General features: G+C 38.6%; 1 protein-coding gene across 1 annotated transcript; it reads right to left on the bottom strand.

The window, feature by feature from the left end:
- Positions 1-333: 333 nt before the first annotated feature.
- Positions 334-18940, bottom strand: LOC145483837 (polycystin family receptor for egg jelly-like). The gene is made up of 17 exons (XM_081462384.1): positions 18607-18940; positions 18145-18479; positions 15226-15367; positions 14008-14117; positions 13814-13872; positions 13322-13476; positions 11974-12703; positions 10718-11348; positions 10190-10354; positions 9573-9701; positions 8686-8880; positions 8212-8448; positions 6647-7408; positions 5734-5970; positions 3575-4858; positions 2924-3095; positions 334-2156 (listed from the first exon to the last, which is right to left on the bottom strand). The coding sequence occupies exons 1-17, from the start codon at positions 18686-18688 to the stop codon at positions 466-468; spliced, it is 7116 nt and encodes a 2371-aa protein (XP_081318510.1). The 5' UTR covers positions 18689-18940; the 3' UTR covers positions 334-465.
- Positions 18941-19523: the final 583 nt, after the last annotated feature.

Genomic DNA, 19523 nt, shown 5'->3' with positions numbered 1-19523 from the left:
GGAAGCCAACAGTCCCGTGAGCGGGCGAGATGAACCGAATCTTGTGTTGTGATTGGCTACCCAAGACGGTAGGTTGGCGCCATCTTGCCCACTCGGGATTACCCGCTGTATCCCGCAGGAAAATAGTGGTCTTTTTCCATGTAATAAAATCCTTTATTGACCAAGCTTGTTCGGTCAAGATGGCTGGATATTGGCCTCGTCCTTTCTTTGTATGTTTATGGACCTCGACTCTGTGTAGGTCCATAAGCACGCAAAAGGAAAAAAAAAAGAACTTGGCCAATATCCAGCAATCTTGACCTCTCGCTTGGTCAATAACCCATATTTATCCAGTCCTTTATTGACCACAAGGTCTTAGTTTAAGCTTTCACTTTACATGCGTGTCTTTTTTGTTACTAAAAGCAGACCATAAAAGTGATCTTAGCATTCATCAAGAAATAAGTTTAATTATTCCTTTAAACAAAGTCACTAAACGAATGTTTCGCCCATTTCAGCATTTTTACGATTCCATTCGTCAATCAGATTGATGTATTTGTTTCCGTGGTAAATAAAGTTGTCTGATTTTGAAATTGCACTGTCTGAGTCACTGCTGAACAAAGAAGAAGATGAATAAAATCGAAAATCGTCCAAAGAACCACCAGTTCGATACCATTTTTTGTCTGGGTCATGAATCGTTACCATGGGAACGACATCGTCGATGGACAGTACAGAATTGTCAATATCATCTCTTATGTCGCTGAGCAATCTTATTATATCGGTGAGGGAAGGGTTATCTTCTTCTCGAAATGCAGAGTCCTCGTCCTTTTCATCAGAAGAACTTGCATTTGTAACCTCGTCCTCAAATGTCACGGCAGTTGTCGGCTGCCTTTGACGTACTAATTGAGGAAGTGCTTGAAGAACTTTAATTACCTCCACTTTGGTCTTCTTGGCGACTTTCTTAGTTTTCACCTTGATGTATTTCGAAAGCTTTAAGTCTTCGAGCCCTTTTTGTCCAGTTTCACGAGACTCCGTGTAAGCGTCATTAAGTATAGCCAAGAACATGTTCAGAAAGATCATTACTATGGTCACCATGTAAGCTAAGACGAAAAAAGGTCCAATAATAATACTGACTTCTTGCAGTTCGTGGAAAGGTGCTTTGGAGCCAATTAGCATCAACAGAATAGAGCTGAATGATCGTGCAAATGAACGGTATTCATAAACATTTCTCCCGAACGTTAATACTGTAAGCGAGACGTATGCAGTGATTATTGTCATAAAAGCGAACGTAAACGACAAAAAGTGCTTCGAAGCTATGGCTAGAGTCATTCTCATTTGAATAATGTGTGGGTTGAAGCGAATAATCCTCAGGAGTTTCATCGTCACTAAAAACACAACAAATGCCAACAGCGTCACTTCGAGATCTGACCACAATGCAATGTTGTCCATACTCCAGCTTTGAAATGGATTTTCCTGGACCTTGGCAATGAATTCGCTCGTGTATGTTTCTTTTAAGAAAAACATGGCCAGGGAAACGAAGGAGCTTGTTAAAAGGACCATTTCGAGCCAACTCAAGGGCTTTTTTAAATACGTGCAGCCTTCTTGGTATACTTTGCCAATTTCGGTAGCCACACAAATGAGAATAAGTAACATAAACAATAAATGGCAAGTCTCGTAAAGGCCACGGAAGGTCGGATCCTTGGGTGAGTAAACCGTTAACGTTTTGACCTCTGTTATGGTGTTTGTTCCTCCACTTGGAAACCTCTCAAACAAGAACTTCACAGCACTGAATAAAGAACTGGCTGGCTGATAAATGGTGAATTCTACGAAGACAGCAGCCGTCATATTATCAATCCAATCATTTATTTCTAAGTTGTCGATTACACGTAGCGCATCTTCTGTGTTGTAACCAAGATCAGCGATGAAACCGCCGCCCGAATATGTTGACATCAAACCCTGGAACGACAACGTTTTTAACTCTTCGGCCGTTTCATAACGCCAGGGCCTGGGACAGAGATAGAGTAGTTTGAATTGCTGTTCGAATTCGCTGTGATTGTGGACTGGAATCCATTTTCGCAAGTGATACTTAGTTCTGTCTTCAGTGCTTGAGCTGAGGTGTGATATGCATCGAGGAAACTGCCGGGCAACTTGTGGCTCAATAGGAGTTATCTTACAGTTGGCGTCTGAGAATTAAAAGATGAAAAGTGAAAGAAAATATCTATAGCGAAAAAAATAGTTCTTGGAAAAACGGAAGCCACCTCCCATTTTATGTGATGACTATCTACAGAAGTGATGTCTTCTGAAAAAATTCTGGAAAGTACTATCTACAGTACAAGCCTCCTGCTTTTTTTTTATGTTGAAAATCCGTGCTCCCCGCTGCCTTCCCATTATTAGATTGTCGGTGTGGCATTCAAAAATCAAAACGGGGCTATTGTCGTCATTCCTAGCTCGATCCACTGATTCAAAATATGCCTACCTCAGAAAGAAATTCGAATAATGTCATGAGGTCTTTTTTGGGATTCGAAAAATACGTCCTATATGACAAACTGAAGAGTGCTTTTGGACGACATGGTAACGATCTTGCAAGTTTAGGAAGGTCATGATTGTACTGAGAATATGCTTTGGAATCTCACTACATTTCTGCTAAACATATCGTCAATAATTTTAGCTCCAATGTATTAAACTTTTAGATGGCTTCTCGGTCGGTGCTGATGCTTAATGATGGTTTCTGGAACTTGCAATGAATTGAACACACCTATTTCCTCCGAAGTACTTTCAGATTGCCCTAAAATTTACTAACATTGCCTGGTACTATTGACGAACACTGACAACAGAACGTCGCTAGCCGAAACTCTGATCAGACTTTTCCGTTTGGAATCCACCACACTATCATTTAGGCTGGACACCTGCAGAACAGAACCTATTTAAAAAAACTGCTTGAGTCACTTACCCTTTTTAAATCTCTTTTGCCTAAGTCTCGGCATTCCTACCATGAACGCCTCTCTGTTGCGGATAAACCCTTCCTTGTAAGAAAAGGGCTTTCCATTGTACCACTTGACGTCGTAAAGGCCTGGCACGAGATTTTCTCTCGTCCAAATCCAGAAGGACTCTATGCTATCTACCTGTTAGACGTAAGTAGCATCCATAACTCATTTAAGTCATAGCTTAAGAAATATAACGTATAGAATACTTCCAGAAATGTGAAAACCGCTAATTGTTTAGTCAACAAGTTTATCACACTGCTAAAACGTTTTCGTTCGATACAAAAAACTTGCGCCCCAACATTAATCAATCCCTGTCAAAGAACTGACTTTCTTAAGAACACATCAGACCCATCTCAGTCATTCAAGACATTTCTCACTGATTATACAAAAACAGAGATATAACTAAAAATAAAGATTAGCTGCCGAGTGTTCATATAACTTGATATATGGTCACGTTAGACAGTCAGTGAACGTACCCTGGGGAAAATGTTTGGCTTCTCCACATCAATTCAACTAGGGAGTGATTTTGTGCACTTGCTGACAGTTGTGCGTCCCATCTTAGCTACGCGGTTGCACCATGGACTATTGTACTACTATTGTAATAGACAACACCATACCTTGTCAAATTGTATGAAGACGTGCTTTACTGCCTCTGTGAGTGCATATCTCTTACTGTCACGGTTACCGTAACACACCATCATTAGAAGAAATATGAACAAAGCAAAGATGACCATTTCTGTCACTGCCTTGATAAATCTACTCTTTAAAACGCTCACAGAGCGTACCTTGTGCAGTTCTTCCTCTCTTAGAGGATAGGAAATGATTTTCTTATCCATATTTTGATTGGAGTGCCCTTGCCCATAAACTTCGTCGTTTTCGATAGGCTTTTTAATGATGAGTGACAACAGCGATACCACAATCACTACTTTAACTGGCTGAATCAATATTATGTCCTGGAAAAACGAGATCATGACAGAAGTAAGCCACTGATTGGCTACTTCTTTTCCCCACATAAGGCTGTAGAAAACAACGAAGGCAGCGGACACCAATGATGTCATAAGACAAAGGGCCCAGCCAGCATAAACACAGAAACGAGGGAAGCAGCCAGTCGGTTTCTCTCCATCGTCGTTGACTTCGTGACGGTCACCTTCTTTCGAGTCGGGTGGCTTTATATTCCTAAATATTGCAACAACGAGGGCGTTGACAGGTATGGAAACGAGCCCACTCTGGAGCCCTATTTTGATCTGAGTCCACGATAGCCGAATAGGGCCAAGTCTGAACGTGTCTTCGGGTTCAATGCCCTGTTTGTAAAACATGGCGTTGGTAACCATAGCTGCAAACAAGATTGAAAGGCAGCACGAAAGACGTTGACATCGTGTGAAAGTGTTGTGAGGAGCTTTAGTGAACAACGACAACCATAGGTGCTTCTCGCCAAGAGTTTTGGCGCCCCTAAAATAGAACAGATTACTGAAAGATAAGGATTCTTTTTTTCCCGCGCATCTGATCTCGACCTCGATCTTGCCGTCGCCTTTCTCAAGAGCAAGCCATCTGTTGCCAAGAAAATACCACTTATCGTCAGTTCCATTGCAGGTGACCAACACCTGATGGAAAAACCATGCCGGACTTTCTCCTGAGTTGTCATGCCAGATTTTAATTTTGAACAACGAGCCTAGGGATTCTGAAAGGTGAAGAGTGAATGTGTTTACACTTCCTCGAGCGAAGAACTTCTTTTCTAGCTGACTTTGTGTTAACAGAATTGGGGGCGTACACCCGTTCTCACCAAAAAGGATGATAGTCACGTTCGCTGTGGTTCCACAGTTTCTCCAGATACCTGTTTGGATGGAGATGTCGTAAGAGTAAGTACAGTCACCTCTTGGCTTGAGATGGATGTTCGGTGCAACCTTAAAGCAGAAAATTGAAATATAGAAATGAATGAATATAGTTTATTGTAACGGAAGCTCAGAAATTCCCTCCTTATTTGCATGACGTTGGTTTGGTCTTTTTCAAACCCTTCTTCGAAATGTAAATATTTCTCGATACCGATATTCATACGTACTTTTCTTCCTAAATAAGTTGCGGTAATCCATTACTTTCATTAATTGGCCATTATTGCTTGTTTATTCTTGCGTGTTTGTCTTTCTTTGTTTTGGTTATGAACAATTTAGTATTTAATTTTCAGCTGAGAATGATTTAGTCTCAGGCTGGATTTGGTGCTTTGATTGTTTTGTGTATTTATTTTCTGCTTTTAAAAAAATGTATTGATGCTACTTTTATTTTGTTAGGAAAAATTAGATACTGATATCTCTCTAAAACTGAAGCTCTAATCTTTTATTTTGAAAAGCCACCAGATTTTTTTCCCTAAATTTCCGGATTTGACCATATCGTTTCACTCCTCCATGGAGATAAATATATGAAAGATCATATATTTGAACTGCGAACAAAGATGCAAAGACCTAAATGACCATTTCTTTTACTCCAGAAGTAAAAGAAATCACTCTAAAGCTAACTAGTTTAAGTGAATAAACCGATAGCTGATTACTTTTTAAAATTGAAAATACATGTGGAGAGCCTGGGCGGAGAGGTGCTATGCAAGTTCAGCGTCCGCTTATTTAAGGACACTTAAGTTGCATAGTAAGCATGATCCCGGCCAGTGATGCAACCTAGACAGCCCTGTCCAGAGTGAAAGCAAGCAGGCAAGTGTGTCTCACACGAGAAAATCAGAAGAAGTAAAACGATATATACGAGGTCTATAAGGGAGAAAAGTTTGATCTGGTACCTGTAAATCATCTTTCTTATCAGCTCTTCTCGCGAAAACAAGACCAATGGCATACAGTCCAAACACCACGCAAACAAAGGACAAGACGACAAAGTTCCCAGTTTCGCCCAGTTTCCCAAACTCAGCGAAAACTTTGTCAAAGTCGATTGGATTTGGCGCCACAAATAAGTCTCCACCAAATGCAGACAGGTGAGTACATAAACAATGAAGTTTAGCTGGTGTAGCCTGACTGCCAACCTTTTGAAAGATAAAAGATTAAAATGAACTGTTAATTGAACGAGAAGCTCATTACCAAATGTTTTCTCAATTAGCGAAATCCTTCCTTGGATAAATTGGTGACCTTTAATTTTCAGTGGGTGAAAAGAATCTAACAATGAATTGATTGAGAATGAGTTAAGAGCCAGAGTGATTTGATACATTAATGCCTGAAAGAGAGAAATGATTTGAAAAGGCGAAAGCCACAAAAAGCAAAACATAATGGCAATTTTCATCTAACCAAGAGCGAAGTTTCTGAGTTTTCTATCCATCGGACTTGTACTTACCACGCAAGCACTTACCAGAACCCCCAACCGAAAATCGATAATTTTTTAACAACTTCAAGACGAAAAAATTGCTCTCAGTCTGGCCCAAGGATAGGCGTAGAAGGAATCTTAGCAGCCGACTGTTGCATGCAATATGCTTATTACAAGACTTCTTAGGACCCACTATCCCACTAATCTGCAATCTTAAGAACGTTGCAGGTGTTATTTGGAAGAATCGAAATGAAACAATTCATTTCTGAGGCATATTTCCAGTACGCTGCACAGAACACTAGGGCTGTCTTAATAGCCTTAAAAGAGTAGAGCTGTTCGGCAAATTGGACATACTGAGTACACCAGTACATGCCTCATGCAATGCATGAAACTTTATATACCTGACACCCTCTGCTGGTCCACTCGTCGTCCTCCACTGACCAATACATACATGCTCCCATGGTAACAAACAGATCATACTTTACGTCAGAACCATTCTGGAACTCTAACCTCCCAGTATTTTCCACAGATGGAGGACTCTTCACCTCTACGCATGACCGTTTCTGACGACCGCTGGTATCACGACATCTCCTTCTTCTGCGTGTATCGGTTTTCGTATTGTTCTTCTCGATGGATTTTACAACGTAACGAATACCCAGAAAGTGAGTACCTGTGTGTCCGGTTATTTTTGGTGATATAGTAAACAGATAAGGATCGGATTGGCAGTCGAAGAATCCATCGTGTTCCGTGTAGCTAAAGCAGGAGGAAAAGTTCGGGACAATCGTTGCAAAGTTATTTTCTGCCGGTGTAGGTCTTGCTTTGTATCTGATGTATATTTCAAGTTCCTGGTTATTTGCCGGTATGATCCTAATATTTGCCTCGGCATCGCCATAAGGGAGAAAAATCTTGTGATAGCGCATGTTTTTTATAGAGTCTGAGGGACTTGGTTTAACATAGAACTCTCGCTGTGGCTTCTGTTTCTCGAGATTCTCTTCTTTTTCACGTTGCCAGTTCTTAATGTACATTTCCACGGGTTTGGTGAGGCCCTCCACATGGAGCGGTTTTCCTGAGGTGACGTTTTTTAACGTTACGTCGAGAACAGAAGATTTAATATCTCTAGATTTCGGATGCCACGTGTAAGGATTCACTTTAAATGACACGAGCTAAAAAAGAAGAAGAGGAAGCAACACCTGTTAAATAATATCTTCAAGCGAACACTTTTTCGCAAGGAGTCTCCCATTTATTGATTATTGAGTTGTTTAGCTGTCCTTAACCTTCAGGGACAAAGTCCATCACACAGCTCCGAAAACTGAAACACTGATACCCTACCGTATGGATGTGTTGACGCAAAGATGACTGATAGACCTACGCACTTCTGACTGTTTTCTCAAATAGGTGAACGATAATAATAAAGAGGAAAACTAGAAAAATAGAAATTTCAAATGATTGAACTTTTTACTTAACTTTAACAAAAATCATAAATAAAAAGACATATATTAGTTATGCAACACTTTCGAGTGCTATACCATGGGATATCCCAAGAAAATTCAAGTGACAAGTGGTATATTCCATGGTGTAGCACGAGAGAGCGTTGGATATCTATTTTATTCCATGCCATAGAAAATACAGTGCCCATCACCATCTATGCGACATGCGCGCGGCACATGATGAGAAGGTTGGATGTAAAACCGTCAAATTTACAGCGGCCTTCCTGTATTCTGATTGGCTGTGTTTTCTGTAATAGAAACTGTATCAACCTGATAATCCCATATAATTTAATCAAACAATTGCCAACGACTGCAGCCAGTCAACCAGCGAATTAAGCAGTCAACGATCGATCTATCGATGGAAGGAAGGATGCATTGATAAAACAATCAACAGTCAGCTCAGCCTTTCAGTCGGCCTGTCTGTTAAAAAGATACCTATTTCGTTTCAAAAAAGGCTAAAGATGATTCATCGTGAATACCTTGACATCGACTACGGTGTTTTCGTCCAGTTGGTCTCCTGGAAACAGGTCCTTGGCATCAGGCAGCTTAACTCCGTTTTCTCCTTTGAGCAACTTACTGACTTTCATTTCAGTGGCTTTTTCAATGCAGGCTGTTAGGTTTATGTACGGAGTGGTAATTATGGTTGGGTTTGCACATAATTCTTCTTCAGTTATGGTGTTGACCATTTCCACGCAATCGTTGGTGATTTTCTTACCCTGTAAAAACAAAAAAAAAAGAAAAAATCAAACAAAAATCGAGCAAAGAGAATGGGGTGTAAAATGTAAACGTAAATCGTATTCACATAGTGATCATGCACTTAGCTATACAAGCATGAAGCTTAGCTAGTTTACAGGCATGCCACTGAAACAAAGGAAACAAATATTTCAAATAAATGTAACATTGTTGTGGCATTGTGGTATTCCTTTGATCTTAATTGGGAAAGGACGTCTTACCTTATTTTGATCGATATGAGCATTCTCCTTTGCGGAATCAATGTCCATGTCTTTGGACGAAGCGGCCAAGACATTTCCTAACCCGGTTAAAATGTTCAAATTGATCTCTGTGCCAACTTGAAGTTCTTTCGTTTCCCTGCTGTTCATGGTTTCCAAGAAAGAAGTGGTTTTTCTTAATAATGTCACTGCATCTTCCTTCAAATAAACGAAAAAGGACAAAATTGCAAACACTATATAACAACAACGAATTATATGCAACTAGCAATGAATGTTTTCCTATTAACATTTTCCAGATGAGACTAGTCTCGAAAAGTATTGTTAGTGACAGTTGTTCCTGAATCAGCAATTTTTGGAGAAGTCACTTTTTGCCTCAGTTCCAGAGGGTTTAGCCTTCGAGAGCAACCGGCTTTTTCGATTCTTGTTTCACGCAGCGAGACAAGAGCCGTAAATAAGGCTATCATTCTCTGCTTGAGATATCGATAGGTTACTATCATTGAAAGCCATACCAGCTCTGAATTGGATTGGATTTTTTTCATGATTAATTCGTTTGAGGTCACAGTATAGACTCAACTACAAGAACCCTGGCTTCGGTCCTTCTTCATGCCATTGATATATAATTATAGCTAGATAGTAAGATTATACTCTTTATGCTCAACAAATTATAACAAATAGGAACCAGCTGTTTCAATTTTAAGTCTAAAAAGCTTCTAATTGAAGAAAAAATTTAATGGCCATATTTGTAATCTATACGTCAGGCTTTGAACCACCACAGGTTCTCATACGCAGGTAGGGTTTTACTGCACTGTCTTTAGTTTTAGCGGTTTAAAATTTCAAGGTGGCAGTTTATTGAAACTACAATTAAGTATTAAGAAAAGATCATAGCGTACCTGTGAAGACTGTGGGAGAGACTGATCGACTCGCTTCGTGGAGTAAGCTGTAATGACGGCCACTTTGGTAACAAGGTTTAGCCGATCTACTTTAACTCCAGACATTATGTTTAACACGGAGTCTTTAAACTGCAAAATACAGACGGGGCAAAAATGTTAAGATAAGTAGTGTTCTTTAACATAAAAAAAGAGACAGGCGCGAGTCGGTTCATTGCAGAAGCAATAATGTTCCCCCATAGGTTTCCAGTTCCTACTGTTGTGGAATGACACTAAAACGAATGAAGTTTTAATAAACACGCCACAAAAGAAACATTTTGGCAATCTTACATGGATCGAGAACCTTGGAGCGCTAGCTACATCGCACTAACGAAAACCACTAACTGTGTAATGTCCATATAATTCCTATTGCACGCACAGATGTGCCCTAGTTAGTTTCATCCGGCGGCCCAAATTCCCAGTCTCGGCCTTCTAGAACAAAATGGTTCCTTAACTTTGAATACTGTTCATTCTGCTAATGACTTCATTCGCTGTTGGTGTTCATGAAGAACATCGCTGTGCCTCTCACCCACTGTTATCTTTACTAACAAACTTTCGCAAGCTATAGACATACATCTCACCGATTCATCTTGTTTCAGCTTATCATTGTCATCAACTACAGAAAGAATAGTTATGGCCATATCAGCTGCTTTGTCGACATTGTTGTTCCGAACAAGGTCTCTCATTTCAACCTGTGCTTCGTCAATAAGTTTCAACAACGCTTCTGACGCAGGCGGAGGTCTCACCTAGAAACGCAAAATATAAATGGATATAGCTAAACTGGATTGTAATCCATGTTTACTTCAGAAAAAACCTCGATAATTTTAGCGAGTAGCTATATGTTATGTAGACAGGATGAAGGGTGGTGGTGGTGGGGGGGGGGGGGGGCAGGACGGTGTAGAGATCTAAATCTTTGTGAGGGTGGATGAGGATTTCATTCAGCAGACGTAAATAAAAGTTGAACCACTAGGTTGCATTACGCTACCGAACTAAAGTTAAAAACAGCGTAATTTCTTTTTCTGGGCTCTTCTACTACAGTTTGTTATTCCAGTTTATAATACCATTTCACTGATATTGCCGTTTAGCTTGTCCGTTATAAGGCATCTTACCTTAGTTTTGACTAGCACCGTTGAAAATTCTCCGTAAGCGTCGATTATCTGAAGATTCAGAGTCCGCTCGTAATCTTTTTCAGGGTCTCCTAAAGGGAGTTTACTAGTCACGTTGCCAACCTTTCCGTCTTGAATGATAATGGTACTGAAACTGAATTTGTACTTGAAAGCATAGCGCAGTGGAATATCTTTATCATACCAACCCAGACAACTGATGTAAAAGTCCGTGATGATGGCACTTCCTTCACTTGGATCTACATGGCAGCCTGTTGCTTCGTTTTCATTTACAAGTTTCGGAGGTGCATTAACATTAAATGTATAAAGAGCTTGTTCTTGGAGAATTCCGTTATGTTCAGTCGCTGTGACCCGGACTTGGAATTTCTGTCCTTCTTTGATGTTGGTAAGAGCGTCGAGTCTTGGTAATTGAAACTGCGTTGTATTTATACTAGTTCTTGTTAAGCTTGTTGTGTTTTTAAATTCACTCCAGGTGAATTTGCCTTGTCTGTTGGTTGTACGAGTGTGAATGGTCCATGAAAATGTTGCTATCGATATACATGGTCGGTTGGCACAAACCACTCTGAGTGTAAGCTGTCGCACAGGACTGACTTTCGCCCGACAATTATTGATACATCTGAAAAACAAAACGCAAAAATTAAACATCAAAACTTTTTGACATCAACGGAGAAAAAACAGCAAGTCTTAGTCAAGCAAGTCAAGTCTCAAGATATAGAATGACACAAAATGTTCAAAGAGCTGCGTATTTTCGGTTGATCTTTACGATAACCCTATGAAATGGAATTGATCTAGTATCTCTAAATTCAAAAGAGGTGCTCTGCACCACGCGTGTGCTTTATCGAGTTTGCAAAATAATCGGAGAATTAGGTACACTATCATTGATTAGTTTGGAATAATACAGCACTATAGAACACGTACCTTTAAGCCAGTTATGTTTAGTTGATATATTTGTTTCTTTCAGTACGTTTAAATGGCATGCCGCGCATGAACTAGCTAGTAGCTAAGCGCATTGACGACTATAGACAACAGCATTTTTTTTTTTACGTTACGCGCCCTGCGTCACGCGCTCGCTGTGAACGACACGAGTTTGATAAAGTAATCCCCGTTATGACTTGAAAATTCACTACGCTTTAGGTTATCAAAAATTTTTGGTAACTTTCCCTAGCACATACAAAGCTCAATGAGCATGGTTATTGGAATACTAAAAAAGTACTTGACAAAGCAGCATCAACAAAACTCACCCAACATAGAATGGCACTGCCGGCCTTATTTTCAGCTCATGCTTCGCATAGGATACCCTGCCATCTTTTGCTACTGTCAAGCCAAATAAGTAAGTGCAGTTTGACTTTAGAGAAGGGAGGTGAATGATAGCAGTACTTTCCCTGGAGATTGTGGAGTCGGTCTCATTGGCAATGCCAAAACAAGGTTCCACCTCAACTTTGGGAAAGATCAGAATATCCACTGGATCCCATCGACATGTTCTTTGGCATTGCCACATAAAATTTAATGTCCCGCTTTGAAGCGATTGTGACTCTGGATCGTACGACCCGGAGCCATCTATTGTTGCATTTCCTAATTCCCTTGTAACTGATGCAGGTCCCACGATCTTAGCAATTATATCCGGCAAGCGGATTCTCACAAATCCAAAATCGTACGAGAACGTTCCTGGGATGTTTTCAGAAACTGAAACTTCTACCGAAACGTACACGATACCGGCGCCTAAAAAACTTGGCCGGATACTGATCGTGTTCCTGTCTGTGACTCCATACATTAAAAAAGGTGAAAAGTAAGTTGTTTCAGAGTCGACGGTTGAGAGCATCCATTGGTACTGCGTTTGGTTGCTTTCGAAACAGTTGCTGGTGACAATAGCTTTAAAGATAAGAGGCCCGTCACTAGTAATGATGAGATCTGATTCAGGAACGCTATGTTTTAGCTGCACATCAACATCTGGAGGTTCACAATGGCATCCAACTAAGAGATAAGAAGAAAAATGCTCGTAACAAACTTTTAACTTGAAAGTTTATGCAATATTCTGTGAGGTCTGGTCAAAACGATGGTAACTGTACTACATGAGAACAACATGACGAACAGGACAAACAACGCCCATTAGCCTACGAACTAATAACTACACAATAACGTTAAGAAATGATAATTGAGATTCTAGGTGATACTAGTGAACTGTATACATGGAAAAGCACAGAAAATACTAAGAAGGAATTGATGACGACTGTGGAAGAAATGGTAAACATTTTGTTGAAAAAAAAAAAACGGATTCGTAGAAATGATAACTTTTTACATAAAGTACACACGATTAAAACTGCGGTTCTCAAATAAACATAGTATAGCAATTTGGAATTTGAGTAGCAGTATAGAAGCGGTTGTTCTTATCTGGGTGGACGGAGAGCTTTAGCGGTACGGGTAGGCCAAGCATGGATAGCGGAATCGTAAACTAAGAAACATCTTGACCACTAAATTCATAGTACAGCTAATGAAATTAAACTCAGTATTTAATGAGATTTATATCTCAAGGCTCGCAACTCTGCCATACGTTTATGTAATATATATTTGTACGGTGAACTTACTACTTACCTGGGTATCTTATTTTTAGATAATCTGACTCGAAAAGATCAGTTTCACTTATGAAGGACTTGAGTTTAGCTATAAGAAGAAGAACGCTGGATTCAGTGCAGTATATGGCAATCTCTGCCGTGGCGAACGTGGCTATCTCTGGGGACGGCTGAGGACTAAAAAAACATAAACAAACTAAAGAATTAAATTGACAATAATGAAAATAAAACACGCCATCACTTGGATCTGAGCGGACACCAAAATGGAAATCAAAATGCACAAATTTTTCGACAAGGTATCAGTATTTTGTGGGTAGAAACTTAGAATATCATGTATTTCCCTGCATGGAGTTACGGGGGCATCAAAATTCTTCGATCTGCTACTTGCCTCATCTGTCTGAAACGCAGCAATCACCCGTAGAATCACATATTTAGCTACCCATATGTCGCAATACTGATTAGCAGTACAGGAAACAAACAAGCAAAGAAACGGGTAAACTAGAGCTGTGGTTACCTCAATCTTAAGACCTCGTTATATAAATATCCTCCCAGTTTGGTAAAGTAAGAATGAATCTGGAAAAGAAAGCAAACGGATATAATTTAACAATCCACATTCCCTTGTATGTCCGAAATCAGCTTAGGTTGAAATAACTACTTACTTGTTTCTAATAAATTCTAATTTCATTTATGTAAGCTCAATTGACTGACCTCTTCTGTCGCTCTAGATGAGAACTGTATATATTCATCACTGGAAGTGTTCATATGACTTAGAGTGAATGTAATATTGTGAAACATCAACCAGGCCTCAAAATAATAACCTGAAATAAGGCAATTATATTTTTATTACTCAATCGATTATTCGATCTACCAATGAATGAATGAATCAAGTAATCAATCAATCAATCAATCAATCAATCAGTCAATCAGTCAATCAGTCAGTCAATCAGTCGATCGGTCAATCAGCCAATTAGTCAATCAGTCAATCAGTCGATCGGTCAATCAGTCAATCAGTCAATCAGTCAATCAGTTTATCAGTCAATCAGTCAGTCACAGAATGAAGAAATCAATAAAAAGTGTAAAGTAAAAGAACCAGCAACCCAGCAACACATCAAGAATGCACGGTTAGTTTTAAAGAAAACTCTCAGGAATCAGTATTTACCAAACTGGTTTGAAACCTAGAATAGGTCATCAACAAGTTCAAGGGAGAAATTTACGCAAAAGGAGGTTAGAAATAGTTATTAATTTTAAAACTACTACACATTAATTACAAAGACTTAAATTAGGATGTCATGCATTACGAATAGAAATTGGAAAATATGAAAATAGAGAAGCAGTAATCGCAGCATAAGAGCGAACATGTTAAGTATGTAACGAAAATTGCATAGAACATGAACAGCATTTCTTGATGTATTGTCAGGGATATACCTCTATAAGACGTGAGCTGCACTCAAATATCTCAATCGCAGATGCTCGTTACACCAGTTTAAGTGATAACGAGAGGACCAAGTATTTAAAGACAAGAGCAGGCAATAAAGATACATCTAAAATAGTAGGTAAACATATCCATTTAATGTTTCAAAAAAGAAAAGATATTCTTAATTAACAAATGTAATAAGCGCTATGAGTTTTCCAATTAATTGTATAAGGATATGCATGGCAAATGTTATTTTGTATTTTTATTAGTTAATGTTCAAACGTTTATTGTAATTAAACCAATATCTCCCTTTGGAGAGTAAGGCACAATAAAGATATACTATTATTACTATTACTCAGTCACTCAGTCAATCAGTCAATCACTCTTTTCGCTAATCGATCATTCAGTCGGTCGGTCAGTCAGTCAGTTAGTCAGTTAATCAGTTAGGCAGTCAGTCAGTTAGTCAGTCAGTCCGTCAAGACAGGCAGTTACGCATAAAAAAAATCAATTACTTGGTTCGCAGCCGTAAATTTCCATTCTGAGTCCAATGTTGTTATGCCAAGTGATCGGCTCCATCATGACTTTTGATGCCAGACCAGGGACTGGTAAGTCGTGTCTTCGTATTTTGTTACTGTCTTTATTCCCATTAAAAACCTGTTAAGACGAGAAGATGAATTCAAACTAACTTCAGCAAATCTGTTCATGATCAGTCATCAAGAGAAGGCCAGTAAAGCGATGGTTATGTTAGGTCTGGCATCGAGATACAGCTAACTATCATAAGCTGGGGATTATGACTAAAGGAGCGAATTAGTATAAGTTAGCGACAACGACTTGTAGTCTAAAAGTTCTGGCAGACAATATAAAGGATATAGGTCCGGATCTTTTATTTTAGGTATGCTTTGAAATAATAAAGATTGATAAATGTCTTTATTTAACCAAGTTTTCCATTGAGTGTATATACATGTACAAGATATACAACTAATATCAATAAAGGGACTGATAATTAAAGAAATAAACAATAACCAAAGGGGGTGTTTTTTACGATGTTTTATTGTCATCAAAATTTGCTTCCAGGAAAATAAATACATATATATATATATATATATATATATATATATATATATATATATATATATATATATAACTGCATATATATATATATATATATAAAATGTCGCTGAGAATTTTAAATTCCTCAAACCCGGGTATTTATCGTTGTTTCCCTGTGAGCAAAAACGAGAAAAGAAAAATAGACAATTGATTCATGCTTTCGCGTTCATCATCGAGGTTTAAATCGTAAATTTAAGTGTCTGCCTAAATCCAGTCTTGGCTGCGACGCCAGAAGCCCCCAGAACGCATTGTCATCTTGCGGGTTTTAACCTGCTCATGCATGGTCACCCCAAGATACTAACCACAAAACAACTACGTTTGCTAAAATGCGTGTAGCTTTCTATTTAGTGTGAGTCTATCAATGTTTCCTCACTCATATTTACGCTCAACAATTGATCTATTCCAAAATAAAATTTAATTCATAACAAAATTTGTTGATATAACTATTTTATTTCAGAGACAAAACGCCGCTAAAGATTCCTTTGTTATGTATACCTAGTGGTTGTTACTTCATTCATTGTTTCGTCCCTTGAGCCCCGAAAGAAAACATTAATAGTTAAGCATTGTGTTGATAGTATCCTGTTGAGCTACCTCAAAAATACTATTCTACAAATTCTGCAAAAGAAAGATGTTATTCTCAAATCTCTGTTTGAGGTCCGGCTCGAAGGACTCATCAGTTACGAGGAGTGATTATATTTGTGCAGAGGTTCAAACATTTTCAAGGATTTTGACCAGTCTGGGAACTACAAAATGAAGATTTTTCTAGAAATATGGTAATGCTTATAATCTGAAGTTATTGAAATAAATTTCAAAACTATAACTGCAGGACGAACACGTACTTGTCATTGCTTTTATCATCTGCTTTTATTTTCTTTACATATATTGGAGAACGTGCCTGGCTACCAATTTGTCTATTCAGTATTATACATTTCGCAAGGCATAGTTGCCGGTCAAAGGCTGGATAACATTATTCGCTTAATAAATCGCTTTCCAGTAGATAGGTGTTGACAAAACAAACTTTGATATCCACTGGACAGTGAATTATCCGGTTTAAAGCATGTAATTATCTACACCGTGAGTAACCGGGCCCAAGACTACATTTGTTAGCACCGGAAGGTCCCTGTTGCCCTAATTTTTTTGAAGTTTCTTGTCCGATTTTATCTAATATAAAATATCTTTTTCATTACAGCTATCACATTTTATTGTTATCTCTTCTTGCTTTTTATTGAAAATAGATATTTATATTCGCTATGGTTTTGCATGTGAGTTAAAAGTTGTAAAAAAAGATATGACTTCGAAACTCACTCTTCGACGTAAAGCAATACTGAATATTAATTGCCGGCTACGTTTGTACACATTTGTATATGTATTATCAGTTTGTCGGTGTTGATTCTTTTTTTGTTAAAATCTTACTCGTTTGTTTTGATTTTGATGTTCGAACATGTTTGTTGTTTGCGTTTAAACGCTTGTTAAATGGTTTTTCGGCTACGAAGTGTACTTAAGGTACCAAACCAAACTTATTCATTTGACATCAAATATTCAGCATGTAGACAGAACGGTTAAAGTCTTTAAATGCAAAATTACCAATAAATCAAGGCATAGCTAGTCAACATTGCTGGCAACAAAAGAGACTCCCCGTCATCAGAAAACAAGTCCGACTTCTATGTATTGTTTTTGTCACAAAATTATCTTCAACATGATAATACGAGAAAATAGAAAAGAACGTTTCGACATCGTCAAGTTTCAAATTTCGAAGCACGTACTAATACCTGCTAATTTCACTTATTTTCATGTTCATGTGCTTCCTAGAAGCCTTTCAAGCCCAACCGATCAATAAAATTATCATTTCAACAACACAAATATTGGAAATGGACGAGAAAAGGGTTCTGAGATCATTGCAAGAACAATTTTAGCGTTACTTTGTGCACTTACAGAACAATATATAAAATGGACATAATTGCGTCGAAAATGAGGAAATTCTATAAAGTGAATTGGATTGGTAAATATATTCAGCAACAATGATTAGGAAACACGTGGTGTAATAAGAATACAAAATTCGTCTCGTAATTAAGAATATTAACGCTCTAACCATAAGCTTGTGACGGAATTACATCTATTTTACACATCACGTACCCAATTTTTGGTTTTTTCATTTTCATCTTTTCATAAAGTATTCAAATTTTAAACTTGACACATTGCCAGGAGGCTTTTAAATCTCCCAATACGTTCCGTCGCGCAAACAAAACGAATCCTAGCGAATTCATCCGATTCTTAGAATGATATCACTCAGTCACAACAAAATCCAGTAACATTGCGCTTACCAAAAGTTTTCCATGAATGTCCTTAAAATAATCGAAGTCCTGCTTGGCGGCATACATCAAGCGATAGCTGGTAACCCATTCCGCAACCGAAGCGTCTCCATAACCCTGAGTCGCAATTCCTGTAATAATCAACTCTTTTCGGAGGTCGATTCTGATCCAAGGTGTCCTTTCGGAGAAACTATAACGGGCCCTGTAGCCTGGTGGCCACGTCGTTAAGTTGAGTCGGGCGCGATGGGCTCCATATGTCGCAAAATCATTGTGGTAAGCTGAGAATGACGAGAACTGTTCATCTTTAATGAGGCCATTCGCAAGACCAAGGGGCATGTTGCATGGGTCTGTGGAGACAATATTTGTGTAAAAATGGCTCTTAACGGTCTTGACTACTGACGCAAAGATGGCATTGGATACGATTATCATCAGGGCTATGTTAGCTTTCCAATTAATGATAGCTGGTGGACTTACTTGGGCATCCAGAACTTTTCAAGCTGGCACTCGTAGACAAAGAAACATATATCAATAGCTGCATCCATCTGTAGCGCTTCATTTCAGGACTATTTCTCCTTCAAAGCGTCCTTTTAACGGCTTCAAAAGCCGCCTCATCCTTTCTGCACGCGTTCATATTTGCTGCCGTGTATTAAAAACCCCGAAGGCATTCCCATGTGTGGCAACCATTGTTTAAAATGACAGGCGAAGGTATCACTCGGCCCGCGATTAACACGAGACAGTGAAAGGTGAGAAAGAGCTAAAGCCGGATGACAAACAAAACCTCGGTTATTAAAAATTTAAGAAATGATGCATTTGTACAATTTTCTGAACAGCATGGTTCAAGGTTCAAGTTTTCACTACTGAATGAAAGACTAAACACAAAGCAAGAGACTCTCAGCTCTGTTTATCTCAAATGTAATATATGTATAACATTCTTAATCAAGAGAAATTTTTTTCCTAGAAACTATTGCCACAATTACCGTTCGTTTTTTAAACGAGACGAATCTAGAATATCTAATTGCGTGGTAAGTAATGACTCCACCAGCAAGCAAAGCGTGCGCGTAAGCCCTATCTGCATATCAATTGCTTTAATTTGGAGTCTGTCAAAAAAAAAAAAAGAAAAAAAAAAAAAGAAAAAAACTATTTTTGGTGACTACTATTACAAAACCAAAAACAAAAGTCATTGTTTCGAGGATGGAAATTTATTACCAGCACACAGCAGGCATGACATCAACATTTCAAAAATATTCAACTTAGTCGTTACCGATTGACGTAAACGTTCTTTTGCGGGCTTTTGACGGAAAATGGTGATATCTTTATTGCTTAATTGTATTTACAAGGGATGAGGTTTCATTCTTACAAATGGGTCTGTCAGAACAAAGCTCTTTTTGCCA

This window comes from Orbicella franksi, chromosome 4 (genome assembly GCF_964199315.1).
Source record: "Orbicella franksi chromosome 4, jaOrbFran1.1, whole genome shotgun sequence".
In the NCBI taxonomy this organism is placed as follows: Eukaryota; Metazoa; Cnidaria; class Anthozoa; order Scleractinia; family Merulinidae; genus Orbicella; species Orbicella franksi.
This window is presented reverse-complemented; position numbering and strand designations above follow the sequence as displayed.